The sequence below is a fragment of the Stegostoma tigrinum genome, chromosome 15, assembly GCF_030684315.1.
Source record: "Stegostoma tigrinum isolate sSteTig4 chromosome 15, sSteTig4.hap1, whole genome shotgun sequence".
Taxonomy (NCBI): Eukaryota; Metazoa; Chordata; class Chondrichthyes; order Orectolobiformes; family Stegostomatidae; genus Stegostoma; species Stegostoma tigrinum.
In genome coordinates, this window is record NC_081368.1 from 3,799,152 (window position 1) to 3,818,227 (window position 19,076).

General features: G+C 45.6%; 1 protein-coding gene across 1 annotated transcript in view; it reads left to right on the plus strand.

The window, feature by feature from the left end:
- Positions 1-18,774, plus strand: part of LOC125458958 (tripeptidyl-peptidase 2-like) — a 144,236-nt gene extending 125,462 nt beyond the window's left edge. The window contains exons 25-29 of the mRNA XM_059651318.1: positions 4,892-4,979; positions 7,795-7,925; positions 14,683-14,893; positions 17,276-17,395; positions 18,508-18,774. Coding sequence (XP_059507301.1) covers positions 4,892-4,979; positions 7,795-7,925; positions 14,683-14,893; positions 17,276-17,395; positions 18,508-18,597 — 640 coding nt within the window. The 3' untranslated portion in view covers positions 18,598-18,774. The remainder of the gene's footprint in view (positions 1-4,891; positions 4,980-7,794; positions 7,926-14,682; positions 14,894-17,275; positions 17,396-18,507) is intronic.
- The last annotated feature ends 302 nt before the right edge of the window (positions 18,775-19,076 follow it).

Consider the following 19,076-nt stretch of genomic DNA (forward strand, 5'->3'; position numbering starts at 1 on the left):
TGGGCGCAGATGGGAATGTCCAGCTTCGCGATCGGCGGGAGCAAGGGCTACCTGACCTATGCAGGGCAACCTAAAGTCTGCCATGCCTGTGGTAGGTCAGGTCACATGGCGGCCGACTGCAAAGCCACCATCTGCAGGAACTGCAGGGAGGAGGGACACCTTGCAAAGGATTGCCCATGAGAGAGAAGCTGCAACCTTTGCGGGGAAGCGGGCCACTTCTATAGGGCATGCCCGCGGCGGGGTACCACCTACGTCCAGGTCGCCGGCAGGGGAAATGCGGGGCCAGCCCCCCCGGAGGAGAGGAAGGCACCAGGGCCCAGCAAGGACCCCACTAATGTGCAGGAGGGCCAGGCCGTGCAGGAGGGCCCAGCCCTGCAGGATGGGCCCGAGGCCAGCAAAGCACCCCTGCAGGCTCCGATCCCCCCCGACAACCCGGAGCCAATGGAGGCGGCGACAGGCAACCCAGGGGAGTGGACTACAGTCTGGAAAGCGAGGAGGAAGGTGCGTCGACGGGCCCAGGAACCGCAACAATCAGGAGGGAAGAGGCAGCTACAGGGGGGCTATAAGAGCTCCTCTGACGAGGAGGATTCGGAGAGGGCCCACCCGAAGCAGAAGTTAAAGGTCTCGAGGGGGAAGGAAAGCAGCGCCCCGCTTCCAGGTGACGGGAGGCGTCCGGAGGCTCACTCCGACACCCAGTCAAGTGCCGCTGGAGCACTGGAGGGCCCCCCCGAACTTCCAGGCGGGAAGGAGGAAACAGCGCGTCCCCAGCCTGATCCGGAGCCGGACCCTCCTGCCTCCGCACCCCTGGCGGGGGGATGCCACCCGGAAGGCAGCACAGACGGTTTCCTGAGCCCAGAGAGCATCCAGCAGTTAGCCCGGGCAATGGGCATGAAGGGACAGATGAAGGGGCTGGACCTTGGACCTGGGGAGGGTACTGCGGTCACTGCCCACAATGGGGGTACGAGTTGCGAGCATTAATGTGCGCAGCGTCAAGTCCACCGCGAGATGTGTGTCCACGTTGGCCTACCTGGCCACCATCAAGGCGGACCTCCTGTTTCTGCAGGAGTGCGGGATATCACACCTCGGCAGGTACGGGAAATGGTCCGGCGCCAGGACCTGTGGGCCTTCGATCTGGTCGGGGGGTAACGACTGTTGCTCCTCGGGCCTGGCTATTCTGCTGCGGGGGCACAACTTCACCATCTCTCAAGTTCAGGAGGTGGTGGGGGGGCGCCTCCTAGTGGCTGACATCACCTACAGGAATGCTCTCCTGAGGCTGATCAACGTGTCCGCCCCAGTGGTACGGAGTGAGCGGTTGGACGTCCTGCAGCGGCTTCCACCCCTGCTGGCTACGTCCAGGCCGGTCATCCTAGGCAGAGACTTCAACTGCATCATTGATGCAGATGGAAGATCTGGCGTGGGGACAGCGGGTGGGGGGATTCAACTGGACGTCACGTCCAGATTCCTGATGGGCACGGTGAAGGACGCCAAGCTGCTCGACGTCTTCAGCACCCCTGCAGATGGAGCGCAGCAGAGGTACACCTGGTCGCGGCCAGACGGGTCTATCCGCTCAAGAATAGACTTCCTGTTTGTGTCACGGACGTTCTCGGTCAGATCCACTGGTGTCGAGCCGGTGTTCTTCTCTGACCACTGCCTCCTGTTGGCCGACTGTCACTTACAGGACGACCAGCCGGCCGGCAAGGGGACGTGGAAGCTCAACACGACTCTGTTGACCCCAGAGAACGTCGAGGAGCTTAAGAGGGAGTACACCGGTTGGAGAACCGTGAAACCCCTCTTTGAGTCTCCAGGCGACTGGTGGGAGACGGTGAAGGAGAACATCAAGAGGTTCTTTGTCCTCAAGGGTGTTTTGAAGGCAAGAGAGAGGCGGGGAAAGCTGTCGCGACTCCAGAAAAGGGTGCAGAACCTGCTCCTTCTGCAGTTGATGGGGGTCGATGTCACGGAGGACCTCCGCGAGGTGAGGGGCCAGCAAGCCTCGCTCTTCGCCGCGGAGGCCTCCAGGATAATCTTCCGGTCCAGGGTCCGCTCTGTGGAGCAGGACGAGACGTGCTCGCGTTTCTTCTTTCAGAAGGTGCACAAAGAGAGCTCTGTGCTTAGCCGGCTGAAGGAGGACGACGGCTCGGTGACGTCGTCTCGGCCCGACGTTTTGAGGATCAGCAGATCCTTCTATGCCGGACTGTACGACACGAAGCCCACGGACAGCACGGCCTCTGAGTCATTCCTGTCGTCTATCACGGCGGTCTTAGATGACGGCACGAGGGAGTGGCTGGACCGGCCGATATTCCTGGACGAGCTGGCCAGAGCCCTCAAGTCCTTGCAGAGGAATAGGACTCCCGGAAGTGACGGCTTACCGGTCGAGCTGTATTCTGCTCTGTGGGGCCTGGTCGGCCAGGACCTGCTGGAGGTGTACAATAGTGCGCTTCGGGCAGGGGAACTGTGCAAGTCCATGAGGAAGGGCATCATCACCCTCATTTACAAGAGGAAGGGGGAGAGGGAAGAAATTAAGAATTGGCATCCCATTTCACTTTTGAACGTGGACTACAAAATCCTGGCCAAGGTCATTGCCAACCGGGTCAGGTCTGTCCTGGAGTCGGTGATTCACCCTGACCAAACCTGTGCTGTGCCGGGCAGGAAGATCGCTGAGAGCCTCGCGCTCATCAGGGATACGATCGCCTACGTACAGGACAGGCGGGTGGACACCTGCCTCGTCAGCCTGGACCAGGAGAAGGCCTTCGACAGGGTCTCTCATGCTTACATGAGGGACGTCCTCTCCAAATTGGGGTTCGGGGAGGGCATCCACAATTGGATCCGGCTGCTCTACGCCAACATCGTTAGCGCAGTCTCGATCAACGGGTGGGAATCAGACAGTTTTCCTGTTAGATCTGGAGTCAGGCAGGGCTGCCCACTGTCTCCTGCCTTGTTCGTGTGCTGTGTGGAGCCCTTCGCCGCCTCCATCAGGAAGGACGTGAGCCTGAAGGCCGTGACTATCCCAGGCAGCGGAGGCCTTCAGGTCAAAACCTCCCTGTAAATGGATGATTTCGCCGTCTTCTGCACCGATCGTCGGTCGGTGAGTAGGCTGTTGGACATCTGCGGCCAGTTTGAACTGGCCTCGGGTGCCAAAGTCAATAGGGGTAAGAGCGAGGTCATGTTCTTCGGGAACTGGGACGACCGCTCCTTCATCCCCTTCACCGTCAGGACAGACTACCTGAAGGTGCTGGGTGTTTGATTTGGTGGAGCTGGGGCATGCACTAAGACTTGGGAGGAGCGTATCTCCAAATTTAAGCAGAAGCTGGCCAGGTGGACGCTCCGGTCCCTCTCCATCGCGGGTAAGAACCTGGTTGTCAGGTGCGATGGGCTTTCGGTACTGTTGTATGTGGCGCAGGCATGGCCTATTACCTGGACCTGCGCCGCTGCGGTCACCCGGGCCATCTTCCACTTCATTTGGGGGTCGAGGATGGACCGGGTCCGCAGAGATACCATGTACAAAGACCTGGGAAATGGGGGAAAGGGCGTACCGAACGCCACCCTCACCCTGACGGCTACCTTTGTGTGTGGCTGCATCAAGATGTGCGTAGATCCTCAGTACGCAAACACCTAGTGTCACTACTTACTGAGGTTCTACCTGTCCCCAGTGTTGCGAAGGATGGGCCTGGCCTCGTTGCCGCGGAACGCTCCGAGTAGTTGGACTGTCCCATACCACCTGTCCTTCGTGGAGAAATTTTTGAAAGGAAACACCTTTGACCACAAGGCCATCAGGCAGTAGTCAGCACGTATTATCCTCAGGACCCTTCGGGAAAAGGAGAGGGTGGATCCCGTCGTGTGGTTCCCCATGCAGACTGCCAAAGTCGTTTGGCAGAATGCCTCATCGCCAGAACTTTCAAACAAGCACAAGGACATTGCTTGGCTGGCGGTGAGAGGGGCTCTGCCAGTGAGATCCTTTATGCATGCCCGGAATCTCTGCACCACCGCACGCTGCCCTCGAGGTGGCTGCGGGGGGGACGAGACTGTCGATCACCTCCTACTGGAGTGTGCCTATGCGCAGGAGGTCTGGAGGGGGATGCAGTGGTATTTGTCGAGGTTCGTCCCGAGCAGCTCCGTGACGCGGGACTCCGTGCTCTACGGGCTGTTTCCGGGGACGCACACCGAGACCAACATCAACTGCGCCTGGAGGACCATCAATGCGGTGAAAGACGCTCTTTGGTCTGCCCGCAACTTGCTGGTCTGCCAGCTGAAAGAACTGACCTCGACCGAGTATTGCAGACTGGCGCACTCCAAGGTCCAGGGCTACGTGCTGAGGGACGCGCTAAAGCTTAGGGCAGCCGCCGCCAAGGCGCGGTGGGGAAAGACCACCGTATGAGCCCCCTCGTCCAGAAAAGGGAAAAGAATCCTATCTGGTAACTGGGCCCAGCTGGCGCCTTCCCCAACTGGTCAGGGGGCCAACTGGGACTGTGCGGGGTGACGACTGCCGGGGCGGTTTCTTTGCTTTGTTTCTTTTTTCTCTGTTTGTTTTTTTTTCCCTTTAGTTGGTGTACGTACCCCCGGGTAACCCGGAGTGGCTTGCATGACTGGGTAGGTGTATAAATGTTTTATTTTTTGTACATTCTATGAATAAAGTATGTTTTTTCAAATAAAAAAAAAAGGTGACAAAACATCTGGGAACAAACCTTCCAGCTAGCGAGCAAACTCACATCCATATCCGTTACTGTCGGAGCACTTCTCCCCTTTCTAAAAAGACAACTTGTCACACATTCCTTCATTTCTGCTGAACTCCCATTTTATCCAAACGTGTCTCCCTTCCAGCCTAGTCTAGTCAACTCTGTTTCCAAGCTGATTCACGAATGTCCTAATCAAGTGTGAATACTTTCTTCTGTTACAGACTGGATCTGCATGAGGAATTATTATCAGAGTATCCAAATCACTTGCCTGTACATACTGCTTATCTCTCCAACCTCAACTCAGCAAAGGTGTGTTTTGCCTCATATTCGATGTTGTTGCCCTGCTGTCCTTCATTCCTGCATACTGTTCACCTCAAACGGCTATAGTTTGTTTTTCAGGTGATGCACAAACATCTACAGGGAGGTGGTGGCATGATGGTCATGGCACTGGGTGAGGAATGTAGAGGCCCAGGCTAATGTTGTAGGGGAATGGCTTTAAATCCCAGCGGCAGAATTTTAAATTCAATAATTAAAATGTCTGAAATTTAAGGCTATTCTCAGTGATGGTGACCATGGCAACTGTCCACTATTGTAAAAATCTACCTGGTTCACTATAGCCCATTCAGGAAGAAAATCTGCTGGCTTTACCTGGTCAGGCCCACATGTGACGACAGACCCACAGCAATGCGCTTGACTCTTAGCTTTCCTGTTAAGAGGTCTTAGAAAGCCACTCAATTCAAAGAATGTAGGAATAGGAGTAGGTTGTTCAACCCCTTGAGCCTGTCCCACTGGGACAATTAGGATGGGTACCAAATGTTGGTCTTGCCAGTGACCCTCACATCCTATGAAGGAATTTTAATGAATAGAAACTTAACACAGCAAGAACACACACTGCCTGTTTTTTTTAAACATTGAATCAAAATCCTGGAAGTTCCTACTGAATGGAACTAAGGGAATACTAACAACAAATGGACTGTTGTAGCTCATTTAGGTGACTTGTCACCATCACAATCAGAAATACAGTCTGGATAAGTAATAAATTCTGTCCGTGCTAGCAATATCACTGTCTTCAGAGTGGTTTTCTGTTAGTAATATCACCTGGCTTTTTATCCCCCACTGCATTTATCGAGAGTAAGTGCCTTTATTGCTATCCCCCTAGAAACTGACGGCTGTGTGATGTATTTTTGTTCATCTGATGTGGACATTACGAGATAGGCCGCATTTATTGGACAATCTTAATTGCCCTTAATGTACTCTGCATCAAGACATGATAAAATCACTTCTTAGTGGAGCTGACACTTCGGCTGAAGGACTCTTTCCCTGCTCATCCATTTATCAACATAATTTCAATTTGACTGTTTTCTACTCCTCTATTACAAGGCTAAATCTCACTGACAAAATTGCTGCCATCTCTTTGCAGTTCTATGACTATGATAATTCAGAGCGCTACTTAGAAAGCCAAGTGATTGCTTTGAACTTTTGAGTATTGCTGACGTTGCTTGCAGCAGCATGAAGTATTTGTTTGGGTCGTGCCTATACTGAATTGAAGCACTAATTTCAGTCAGTACTGGAGTAGGAGAATGCTGAACACAGATTATTTGATGGTTCATTTTCTAGGGACCGTTACCAAGCTATATGGTTGCAGCAGTAATAACGTCAGCAGTGGTAGACTCCTGGGTGAAGGGTGGATGATCCATTAAGAAGAAATCTTTCACAGAAGATTTAACAGGGCATACTTTCAAATGTGTTATTGTAAATATTAGCATGATAGCTATAACTGCAACAATTGATTTGTTTGCAAGTAATTGGCTTGTTAAGAAAGTAGAACAGAATTGGTAACTTGAGTTCTGTGGAGGTAAGACCAGATTAACACCTTATCCATGAAGGACATTATAAAACTATTGGGTTTTTTACGGTGAACCGACAACTTGCAAGGACAGTTTCATTGAGCCCTTTTATTATCAGACTGGGTTTACGCTCTAGGTTGCTACTCTAATACTATAACTTAAAGGTTGCTGTAACCAGTTTAGAACAGAGTTGAGGAAAAACTTCTTCACCCAGAGAGTGGTGGATATATGGAGTGCTCTGCCCCAGAAGGCAGTGGAGGCCAACTGTCTGGATACTTTCAAGAAAGAGATGGATAGAGCTCTTAAAGATAGTGGAATCAAGGGTTATGGGGATAAGGCAGGAACAGGATACTGATTGTGGATGATCAGCCATGATCATAATGAATGGTGGTGCTGGCTCGAAGGTGCTGCCTACTCCTGCACCTGTTGTCTATTGTCAGTTTATGTTGTGAAATAGTACAATTTCTTTTTATTATGTTTTATATTTATAAATCACTAGTTAAGTCTCAGCTGGAGTATTGAGTCCAGTCCGGAGCGCTCACTAGGAAGGTTGTCAAGTCATTGGAGATGGTATAGGAGTGATTTAATAGGATGGTGGTTACAATACTTAAGTCATGTGGGGAGAAAGTAGAGAATCTGAGATTCTGTCCTTGGAGCAGAAAGGGTGAAATTGAATACAGGAGTTCAAACAAGAAACAGCTTTACTAAAAGCAGGCCAGTAGCCTGGGTTGCTGATTGGTCTAGAATGCACTGCTTGAAAGATAGGAGCTGATTCGTTGGTAACTTTCCAAACAGCATTGGATAAGTACTTGAAACATAACATACACAGGAGAAGGAGCTGGGAAGCAGAGCTAATTGGATAGCTGTTTCAAAGAGAAGGTGCTGGTATGATGGGTGAACAGTCTCCTGTGCTGTACGGTTCTGTGCCATTAATAGTGTGTGAGCATTGTTTGCAGAGCTGACATTTGTTGCCATGAGAAGATGGTGGTAGGTTTTTTTTTCTACTTTATAGCTGTGGAATATAACTGAATATCGTGTTGGGCCAGGCCAAAAGTCAGTTAAGTTGTGGGACTGGTGTCACAAATAGGCTCAGAACAGGCAAGAGTAGAAGGTTTTAGAACGTAGAACATATGTTTTCTCCCCTATAATGGGCTGCTTAGACTTTTGCTGGAGTTGTTTCTGTTTAATTCTAGATTTTATTAAATGATTAAATTCAGGTTCTCGGGCTGTAATACAATTTGAACTCAGACTGTCAAAACTTTGCTTCCCTTTCTCAGGATCGGATGAAGAGACTTGATGAAATTATTCGAGCAGCTGATATAGTTATCTCACACATTGATCAAAGTGCCCTGGTTACCTATTTGGCCATGAAGAATGACCCAAGACCAGATGCTGCCACTATCAAAAGGTACCTTGTCAAAACACAGTCAAAAGACATAGTGCACAAACATATCGAAGTGTTGAGCATTAAAAGTCTGCCTCCCTCGATTCATGATGGCAGGAGCATGATGATTAGACAGTTCCAACTGCTGCCCTTGCAGCCCCAGGGGAAGCAAAGCCCATCAGCATAATCGCAGCACTTAAAACTCCTGATAAAGTTAGAAGCCGTTAGCTTCATGTATTTGAGCAGATGTGTGCTCGTAACTATTGTAACAGTGACACCTGCAGGCAAGAAATACTTTGAAATTTTTTACCAGCCCTTGACTTTTAAAATACTTGTCTTGTTCGTAATCATATATTTTTGTCCCATAAATGTTCTACGTATCCTGCACCAAATTAAATATCAAGATTCATATTTTCTGATTGAGTCTCCATTCTAAACAGTAGAGCTGTGATCTGGGTGTGCAGGTCCACATTTCCCTAAAAGTGGTAATACAGATGGCTTAGGTGATTAAGAAGGCACATGGCATGCTTGCCTTCATCAGCCAAGGCATTGGCTCTGAAGAAAGGTTAAAAAGACTAGAACATTTTTCACTAGAAAGGTGTTGGTTGAGAAGAGACCTGATAGAGGACTACAAAATTATGAGAGGCATAGATAGGGTGGATAGTAAAAGGCTTTTTCCCAGGGTTGAAGTTTAACTTACAATGGAGCACTGGTTCAAGTTCAGAGGGGGAATGTTTCAGGGAGATGTGCAAGGAAGGTTTTTACACAGAGTGGCAGAAGCCTGAGACGCATTACCAGAAGAGGTGGTGAAAGCAGGCATGTTGGCGACATTTAAGAGGCATCTCTGGATGGTTACATGAATAGGGAGGGAGTAGAGGTATATGGACCAGATAAGTGTAGAAGTTTTGTTTTTAGTTTAGTTAGGGCATGACAATCGGCGCAGGCTTGGAGGGCTGAATGGTCTGTTTCTGTGCTGTATCTCTCCTTTCTCCTTTGAGTCTCAGCCTGCATATTCATGACTTTAAACAGAACAGCTTGCTATTTTTACATGGTCTAAGCATTACTTTGCAGTATTGTGCAACTGAGAGTCATATTATTGCCATTATTGCTCTGTTCACACACACTTTATTCTTTCATGGGTTATGCGTGTCACTGGCTTGGCCCTTGCTTATTGCCTATCCCTAATTAACCTTGAAAAGCTGGTGGTGAGCCACTTTCTTGAACTGCTGCAGTTGGTGCAGCTGCATAGAAACATAGAAGAAAGGAGCTGGAGTAGGCCATTCATATCCTTGAGCCTGCTATGCCATTCATTTACAGTGCTGTTGGGAATGGACCTTTAGGATTTTTTGAGGATGTTCACGCAGAAACAGCGAAGGGGATATTGGGGGTTGAGGGGTAGCAGTGTGATAATCTCACTGGGCCATTAATCCAGAACCTCAGGTTCATATTCTGGACATGTTGGCCCTATTTGGAATAACAACTTGCTACACTGTGACTGCATCAAAAAGCTGGAACTCCCTCCCTAACAGCACTATGGATATCCCTACACCTCAAAGTGTTTCAAGAAGACAGCTCATCATCACCTTTCCAAGGCCAGTTTGGAGTGGACAGTAAGTATTGTACAAGCCAACAGTGCCACTGTCTACAAAATATTCAGCTCCAAGTCAGGATTGTGTAGGGTTTGGAGGGGATTTTTCTGGTGGCAGTATTCTCATGTATCATGTTGCCCTTGTCTTTCTAAGAGATAATGGTTGAGGTTTGGAAGTAAGTTGCTGCAGTACACTTCATAGGTGATACACTTAGCTGCCACTGAGTGTTAGTGATGGAGGGAGTGAATGCTTAAGAGAGTGAATGGGATGCCAATAATGCGGGCTGCTTTGTCCCCAATGATGTGAATTTTCTTTAGTGTTGTTAGAGCTGCACTCATCTGGAATGTTGGGAGTATTCCATCACATTCCTGTCTCATACTTTGCAGATCATGGACAGGCTTTAGGGTGTCAAGGTGAGTTAATTGCTGTCGAGGTGTCAGCTTTGGACTGTTTGTGTAGCCTCAGTATTTATATAGTTGTTTCGGCCCAATTTCTGATCAGTGAGCCTCAAGATGTTGATAGTGGGGATGTCAAAAGAAGATGGTTAGATTCTCTCTTGTTGGAACTGGTCATTGCCTGGTCATGCACCTTGTCAGCCTAAGCCTGGATATTGTCCAGGACTTGTTGCATATAACACTGGATTGCTTCAGTATCTAAAGAGTTGTGAATGGTGTTAAACATTGTGTACAGTTGTCAGCAAATGTCCTCAGTTCTGACCTGATGATGGAGAGAATATTGTTGATGAAACAGCTAAATATTGTGTGGATCTAGGACATTATCCTGCGGAAACTATCTCTGAGCCAAGAGGCTTTGTTTCAATTCCCACCTGCTCTAGAGGTATGTAATAACTCCTTTGAACAGATTGATTTGAAAATATCTACACTGAGGTATTCCTGCAGTGACTGAGATGACTGACCTTTAACAATCACAACTATCACCCTTGAACTAGATACGACTGAAACTAGCACAGAATTCTTCTCCCTTACTCCAGTTGACTCCAAGTTTTCTAGGGCTCCTTGATGCCACACTCAGTCAATTGTTGACTTCACATCAATGACAGGTCAGTCTCAGCTGACCTCTAGAGCTTAGCTTTGAACTCTTTTGAAGCCTTTTGTCCATTTTTGATCCAAGGTTGTAATACCATCAGAAATTGAGTGGCCCTGGTGGAATTCAAACTGAGCACCAATGAGTAGGTTATTGCTGAGTAAATGCTACTTGATAGCTCTGTCAACACTACCTCCATTCCCTTGCTGATGGTCAGTGATAGATGATGCAGCATTAATTGGCTGGGGTTGTATTTGTGCTGTTGTCAGATAGCTGAAGAAATAGTGGCTGTGTTAGTAATGATCTTTGAGGAATCATTGGAGTCGGGGACTGGAAAACCGCAAATGTAACACCCCTGTTTAAGAAGGGAGTAAGGCAAAAGTTGAGATATTGCAGGCCAATTTTAGCCTGACCTCAGTTGTTGGTAGGATTTTGGAGTCCAATTGTGAAGCATGAAATTTCTAAATACTTGGAAGTGCATGGTAAAATAGGGCAAAGTCAGCATGGTTTCATCTGTTAGAATTCTTTGAGGAATTAATGAACAGGGTAGACCAAGGAGAGCCAATGGATGTTATCAACCTGAACTTCCAGAAGGCATTTGACAAGGTGCCGCACAGGAGACTGCTGAGTATGATAAGGGCCCATGGTGTTAGAGGCAAGATGCTAGCATGGATGGAAGATTGGCTGTCTGGCAGAAAACCAAGAGTGAGGATAAAAGGGTCCTTCTCAGGATGGCAAGTGGTATTCCACAAGGATCAGTGTTGGGACCAGAACTTTTCGCTTTATGCATTAACGATCTACATGAAGGAATTGAGGACATTCCAGCTACATTTGCGGATGATATAAAGGTAGGTGGAGGTACAGGTAGTATTGAGGAGGTAGGGAGCCTGCAGAAAGATTTAGACAGGTTAGGACATTGGGCAAGAAAGTCGAAGATGGAATACAACGTGGGAAAGTGTGAGGCTATGCACTTTGGTAAGAAGAATAGAAGCATAGACTATTTTCTAAATCGGGAGAAAATTTAGAAATCTGAAATGCAAAGGGACTTGGGCGTTCTGGTCCAGGTTTCTCTTAAGGTGAACTTGCAGGTTGAGTCAGTAGTTAGGAAGGCAAATAGAATGTTCGCATTTATTTTGTGAGGGCTAGAATATGAAAAGAGGGATGTAATTCTGAGGCTTTATGAAGGTCTGGTCAGACCACATTTAGAGTATTGTGAACAAGTTTGGGCTCCATACCTCAGGAAAGATGTACTGTCCCTGGAGTGGGCACAGAGGAGGTTCAGGAGAATGATCCCAGGAATGAAAGGCTTAACTTGAGGAACATTTGAGGTCTCTGGGCCTTTACTCAGTGGAGTTTAGAAGGATGATTGGGGGGGTCCTAATTGAAACTAACAGATTACAGAATTGCCTGGACGGAGTAGATGTTGGGAAGATGTTTTCATTGGTGAGAGAGACTAGTATCCAAGACCTTTTAGAAAGGAGATAAAGAGAATTCTCTTCAGACAGGGAGTGGTGAATCTAAGGAACTCACTGCCGCAGAAGACTGTGGAGGCCACATCTTTGAGTATATTTACGACAGAGATAGGTAAGTTCTTGATTCTCAAGGGAAGAAAGCGGAAGAATGAGGTTGAGAAACTTATCAACCACGATTGAATGGCAGAGCAGACTTGATGGGCCGAAAGGCCTAATTTCTGCTCCTATGTCATGTGGACATACCTGAGCAATTTTACACCTTGCTGGTTGGATGCCAGTGCTCTCGCATTCTCGATCAGCATTGCTAGTTCTGGAGCACATGTCTTCAGTACTATAACTTTTGTAGTACCCAGTGCCTTCAGCCATGTCACATGGAGTGAGTCAGGTTGGCTGGAAACTGGTACCTGTTACACAGAGATTGATCATCCGCTCAGCACTTCTGGCCGGGGATTGTGCAAATGCTTTAGGCTTATTTTTTGCACTGATGTGCTGGGCTCTCCTTCATTGAGGATGGGAATATTTGTGGAACCTCCTTATCCAGTAAATTGTTTAATTATCCATTACCATCCACAAATGGATGTAGCAGGACTACAGTGCTTAGATGTGATTTGCACATCGTTGCGTAGCTATTTATCATTTGCTCCCTAAACTAGACAGCACACAAGTATTGTGTTATTGCTTCATCAGGTTGACACCTTATTTTCAGGTAAGCCTCGTGCTGGTAGTGGCATTAAAAGTAATTGACTATGCCGTGAGCCTTCAGTCACATGTAGATGACATAGAAAAAATTATAGGTTTCCTTCCCTAAAGGGCATTAATGAACAAATGTGTTTTTATGATAATTGACAATGGTTTCATGGCCACCATTACTTTGGCTAGCATTTAATCCTAGACTTATCAGAATTTATCAGGGTTAAATTCCTCCAGCATCCACGTGGGACTTGAGCCCTTGTCCTCACGAGTCCTCTGGAGTGCGGCTGATATTAGTGGTAGTGACATTACTAGTCCACCAGCACCTGTTCACTGAATACAAATAGATTGGTGTGTATCTGCATAAATAAACATGCATATAATCCCTGGAAGAGGCCTGCTGTGTTCATTCAGCCTCACATTTCATTATCATGCATATAATCCCTCAGACTTTGATAACGAAAGCTAAATATCTTCACCATGTTCCCATTATTTATCTCTTTTAATTAATGATATCGTTCTGGTGAAGCTGTATTTTGCACTCTTTAGGCCTTATAACTGAACATCACTTCCTCCCATTTTTATTGCAGCCTCTTTGAGATTAACCCTTTCTCTTTACAATCTGTTCCTGTTGCTGAGCATTGCATGCATTCTCCCAAATTTCTTTACTCCTGTGTGGGATTATGTTTTGATTTGTGTTTCAGGCATACACAACAGTTGATATCACGTTTTCTCCATTACACTTTGTTGGTCATAATTTCTCCAATACATGTACTCAGTCCGCATCTCTCAGTAACTTCCTACACCTGCCTTTAGCACTTCCAGACTTGGAGTAACATCACTAAAATCGCTCCTGTAATAGTTTTTCAGCTTTTTAAATGCAGTCAGTTTGATTTTGGGTGAGTTGTGAAGAGTATTTTGCAAAGTGTGGGTGGAGGGACGCAGTGATGAGTTGATAATGTCACTCCAGAACCTCAGACTCATCCACTAGGAATGCAAATCGCAACATGCCAGACAGTGAAATTTGAATTCAATAAAAGTCCAGCCTAGTGACAATCATGGTGCTACCAGTTGTCGTAAAATGCATCTAGTTCACTGACATCTTTTCAAGAAGGGAATCTTGCCATCTTTACCTGGCTTGGCCTACATATCGCTCCACACCCGCAGCTATGTGGTTGACTCTGAATTACATTCTAGACAATTGGGGATGAGTAATAAATGCTGACCTCACCAGCGACATCGACATCTCAAAACAATTAAAAAGTGCTTTCTAGAGGGCATTTATTGCGTACACTTGACAGCAAACCATCACAAAAGCAGCTTTTAGGGCAGGTGACTAAAATCTTGGTCAAAGAAGTAAATTTGAAACAGTGTCTTGAGAGAGAATTAGGGAAGAAAGTTCAGAGTTTTCTACCCAAACTGTTGATGGAAATTGGAGATGGACAAGAGCCGAAGGATGTGCAGAAGACCTTGGAGGCAGTCAGGCTGCAGGTGTTTCCACAGATTAGTACATTGTGGAAAACTTTGAAAATTTTACAACAAAGCATTGATGAAACAAGAGCCCTTGTTGATCAGCAAGAGCAGATCAGCCATGATCCTGGTAAAGTGGAGCAGGTACAAGGGATCAGATGGCCTACTCCGGTTTTTATTTCTTATGGTCTGACAGACAGGGTTTCATAGCATCATTAAAAATAGGAGCAGGAGTAAGCCGTTTGGCCCCAAGCCTCTCCTGCCATTCAACAAGGTCATGGCTGATCTGCCCCAGGCCTCAAGCCCTCTTTTAGTTCAACATAGCAACATAGCCATCAACTTTCTGAAATTTCAAAAATCTAGCTGCTTCCTCTTTAAATAATTTCCAGCATCGTTGGGTGAATGTGACTTGGTAGTGTTAAGACAAGGACAGCAGATGCCGCTGTCCACCTTAGTCCCAACCAAGTTTCTCTTGAAGCCAATCACTCAGTAATTGGTCTGACTTTCTGTTTTCAGTGAGATGGAGAAACAGAAGTCTGCCCTGATTGATGCCCTTTGCCTGAAAGGATGTGCACTGGCTGATACGCTTCTCCAGATCAAGTTGCACAGTGAGATGACATCAAGCAAACTAATCTGTCACCATGAGAATGAGTGGGACCACATCCGCAAAGACCTGTCAGACACTTTCGATGATGTCCAGAAGTGGATTGATCTCACTGACAATAAGGTAAATTTCAAATATTGAACAAAGGTGAGCAGTTTTTCCACCAGTGTTGAAATCTGTCTTCCTCACATCATCTGAATAAGAAGCAATGGGACATGCAGGTGTAAAGCTGCGATGTCAAGTTTTAACAGTGGAAGCAAGAACAATCCATTTAGCCCCTTAAGCCTGCCCAACTACACTGTCAGAAACTAATCTCTGCCCAAACCCACTTTGCTCACCACGCTGTGCAACCAAAAAAGTTTCAGCAATTCCAATTGTCACCCCCTTCATTCACAGCCTGCTTGGAGGGAAAAATTATTGTTTCTGTTACCCTGGACTTTGTTTAGTTTTACTAAGGAAGGACATTGGCAAGTTAATGTTGCTCAAAGCTGTTGTGCTGTTTCTTAACCTGCATTAGTGTTGCGACACTTTGATTATTTAAGTATACCTGTACTAGGTTATTGTAACAGTACGTTGTTTCTTTGAGTGCCAGGAGTACTTTCTGCTATTTATCAGAATCCTTCTTGCACGTCAGATAGATTGATGCAAAACTGGGATAACTGCTTGGGCTGAGTTACACAGACTCCAACCACAATTTAGTCTTAATCCTAAAGTGATTTAACGCTGCTGACATTAGCTAAATGTTATGTGTCTCCCTGAGATGCAGCATGTAAAGCTTCAGCCTGCTCTAAGTGCATTGGCATGTCATTCTGTCTCCTGTAACGTCAGTGTTGCTTGTTTATTTTGCAAGCACAGTTAATGATTGATCTGTTGTGCTGAAAACATTGCATCAAGTGTACAATACAGAAACAGGCCATTCATCCCAGCTGCTCTGTCTGGTTTTATGCTATACACTCCTTCAGATCCTTTAAATTATTTCTCCCTCATGCTTATCAGCTTTCTCTTAAAAATGTCATAGTGTTTACTATAACTTTACTGTCACCGTACCACTCAGAGAAAGATTATTTTTCCTCAAATACCTTTTGGACATATGAGCGACTGTCTCAAATTTATGGCTGTTTTTGTGGCCTTGCAAATGGAAATGCCTTTTCAATATCTACTCTGTCACATCCTTTAGTAATCATGAGGATCTCTATTGGATTATCCCTCAGCCTTCCCTAAGAAAAGGGAACTTCACCCTATATAATCCGATAAGTATATCCTCTTAGTTTTTGTATCATGCTTTTGAATTTTTTGGAATTCTCCTGTGTGCCAAATCTGTTTTATGTCAGAAATCACATGACACCAAGTTATAATCCAATAGGTTTATTTGAAAACATAAGCTTTTGGAACCTCACTCCTCTTTTAGGTGTTAGTGAGAGAGGTGACATCAAACACAGAATTTATAAGTAAAAGATCAAAGGGTCACCACTGTTGAGGATGTATTAAACAAACCAAAGAATTTGGACCTGAAATGCGAGGATTTACATATACATATTAATCAGTTAAAACCTCCTAACTGATTAAAGATATAACAACATCTCAGGTTTGTGACCCTTTGATTTTTTTTTTACTTACCAATTCAGTGTCTGATGCCATCTCTCTCTCTAACGCCTGAAGAAGGAGCAAGGCTCCAAAAGCTAGTGATTTCCAATAAACCTGTTCAGCTATAATCTGGTTTCATGTGATTTCTGATCTTTTCCACCCCAGTCCAGCACCAGCACCTCCACATCATATCCATTCTATAGTAGAGATCAGAACTATTCGTAAGACTTTAGGAAAGATGTAACTAGATTTCCATCCAATTTCATCATAAATGTCATGTTTTTCAGTTTTCTCCCACTTGCAATGAGACTGAGGGTGGGTTGTTTTTGAATGCCTTTTGTAACCCACACCACTAATTGAAACTTTTTGTGAACATACTTCTGAATCCCTTTGCGCCTAAACCCATATTGCTGCTCCCAGATACACAAACTGACACTTGCCTATATTGAAATATATTTGCAACTTACATGCCAATTCTGCAAGCTCACTCCTTTTTTCTTGTATTTCATCACTAGTTAGTTGCATTGCCCAATTTGGTTTCATCCATCATTTTGTGACTATATTCCTTATTCCTGAGAATTATTCTGTAAATTGTGAACTCAATAATACTAGCAGACAACTGAGAGAGATGGGCAACATTCTTTTGAAGAAGCTATGTGGAGTTTCCCCCAGTGTCTTGACCAGTTTTAATCCACCGTAAGGCATAACATAGAAGCAGATTGTTTGCTTATTGCTGTTTGAGGAAGCTTACTGTATGCAAATTGGCTGCCTCCATTCCAACAATAACTGCACTTCAAAAGTACTTCACTGGCTGTATGTAGAGAATAGTATTTTAATGAAGGCATCCCAGTCATGTGTGCTTTGTGAAGTAGTATTGGGGTTTTTCTGATGTTCATTTGTGTTTTGTGTGTCTGTCTTTAGGCATTGACATTTGCATACAAGCATGCCTTGGTGCAGCAAACATTTGGACGTGCTTTGAAGTTTGCTACAAAAATTGTTGAAAATAAACCAAGTCAAGAAAACTGGAGCAATTGTATTCAGGTTAGTACAAGCTTTCCTTTATTACAACAAGCAAGGACAGAGAGATTCACTGCTTCTTAATATAGTACTGCCACAATTGTCATGTAGATTTTATTCCCCATCTGTCTACAAAATGTCAGAAATAACCTGTGTAACTGAACAAAGCAATGAGGGCCTGCATTGTGAAGAGGCTGTAGCGCTGGAACTGCTTATCCCAGTGAGGATGATATTTCAGGGATAAACTGTAGGAGCAAGACATTATGAAGGTAATTCATCTCTCCCAATTGACATTTCCATTGAGGCCTGCAGAAGTGAAAACTGGGGAGAACTGTACGGTGGGCAAATAATCCAAAAAGGTATCATCATGTTTTACACTGTCAACAAAAGTCAAAGTTATTCCCAGCAGGCCAAGCAGCACCTTAGGAGCAGGAAAGCTACTTCGCAGTAGGGTTAAAATTGTAAAAGAGACAGTAGGAAATGCAGATGCTGGAGAATCCGAGATAACAAGGTGTAGAGCTGGATGAATGCAGCAGGGCAAGCAGCATCTTAGGATCAGAGATAAGATGCTGCTTGACCTGCTGTGTTCATCCAGCTCCACACGTTGTTATCTCGGATTCGCCAGCATCTGCAGTTCCTGCTATCTCTGAAAGTTATTCCCAACAACTTTAAAATCATCAGGTTAAAGGAAGTGATAGAAAATGTATCAAGTATTCATGAGAGTTTTATCAACTGTACACATTGAATGTGGGGTGGGTGGGAGGCGCAGTATGTGTGTTGGGGGGGGAGAGGGTGGTTGTGTTCTTGGTGGGGAGAGGAGTGATTTTATATGTTGGGGTTGGGGGGGAGATGGATCTGTGACAGATGGGAGCAAGAGAAGGGAGAGCTTCCTGGCAGGGTCTAACATGAGATGATTCTGTGACTAATCTCCTTGGGGAAAATTAGCGTCAATGGTCATAGTTCAGAATAGCTCAAATGACAAGCATTGCAATTCCACACTAAAACAACACTGTCAGACTAAGTATATTTTTTAAGATGAGTGTTTGGAAGTTTTAGTGTCAGGTCTCTAATAGTTGATAGTTTGATTAGAATTGTTGAACAATGCTGTTGTGTCAACATTTTTTTTTCTTTTACAGTTGATGAAGACCCTCGGTTGGGATCATTGTGCCGGTTCTTATGAGAACTTTCTCTCAGTGATGTTTCCCCCAGATTATGTCCCATTCTAACTTTTATTATTGCAATAAAGAATGTATGTGTGCATTTTTAACAGGGTTTGATATAGGAGAAGCTTTCTGATAATTGGGCTCAGTTTTGTGTTTGCTCTACTTTTGCTTGTCTATTTTTTTTAAACTTTGGTATTACTGATGAAGAATCCTACAAAAATACAATATTTTATATCTGCATTGTTATGAAGTCTTCAGATTTCTTTAAGTGCTTTGGCATTTCCCCGCAGCATCACACTTATTATGCCTGAGCTGTGTGTGTTTTACATTCCATTTCAGATATGGAAGTGCAAATGAGGGGTAAATAATCTCACAGCCCTCCCAAAGGATCCTTCAGAGATCACAAACTGTCTCGATTGCAGTATGTTTCTCCTGGCCTACCTTTCCTTCCAGATGATTAGCAGCAGCACTCGCCTGTAGTGGTCTTGGAGGTGCTGTCTTCTGGAAGAGACTTTGAACCACGGCCATATATCCCCTCTCTG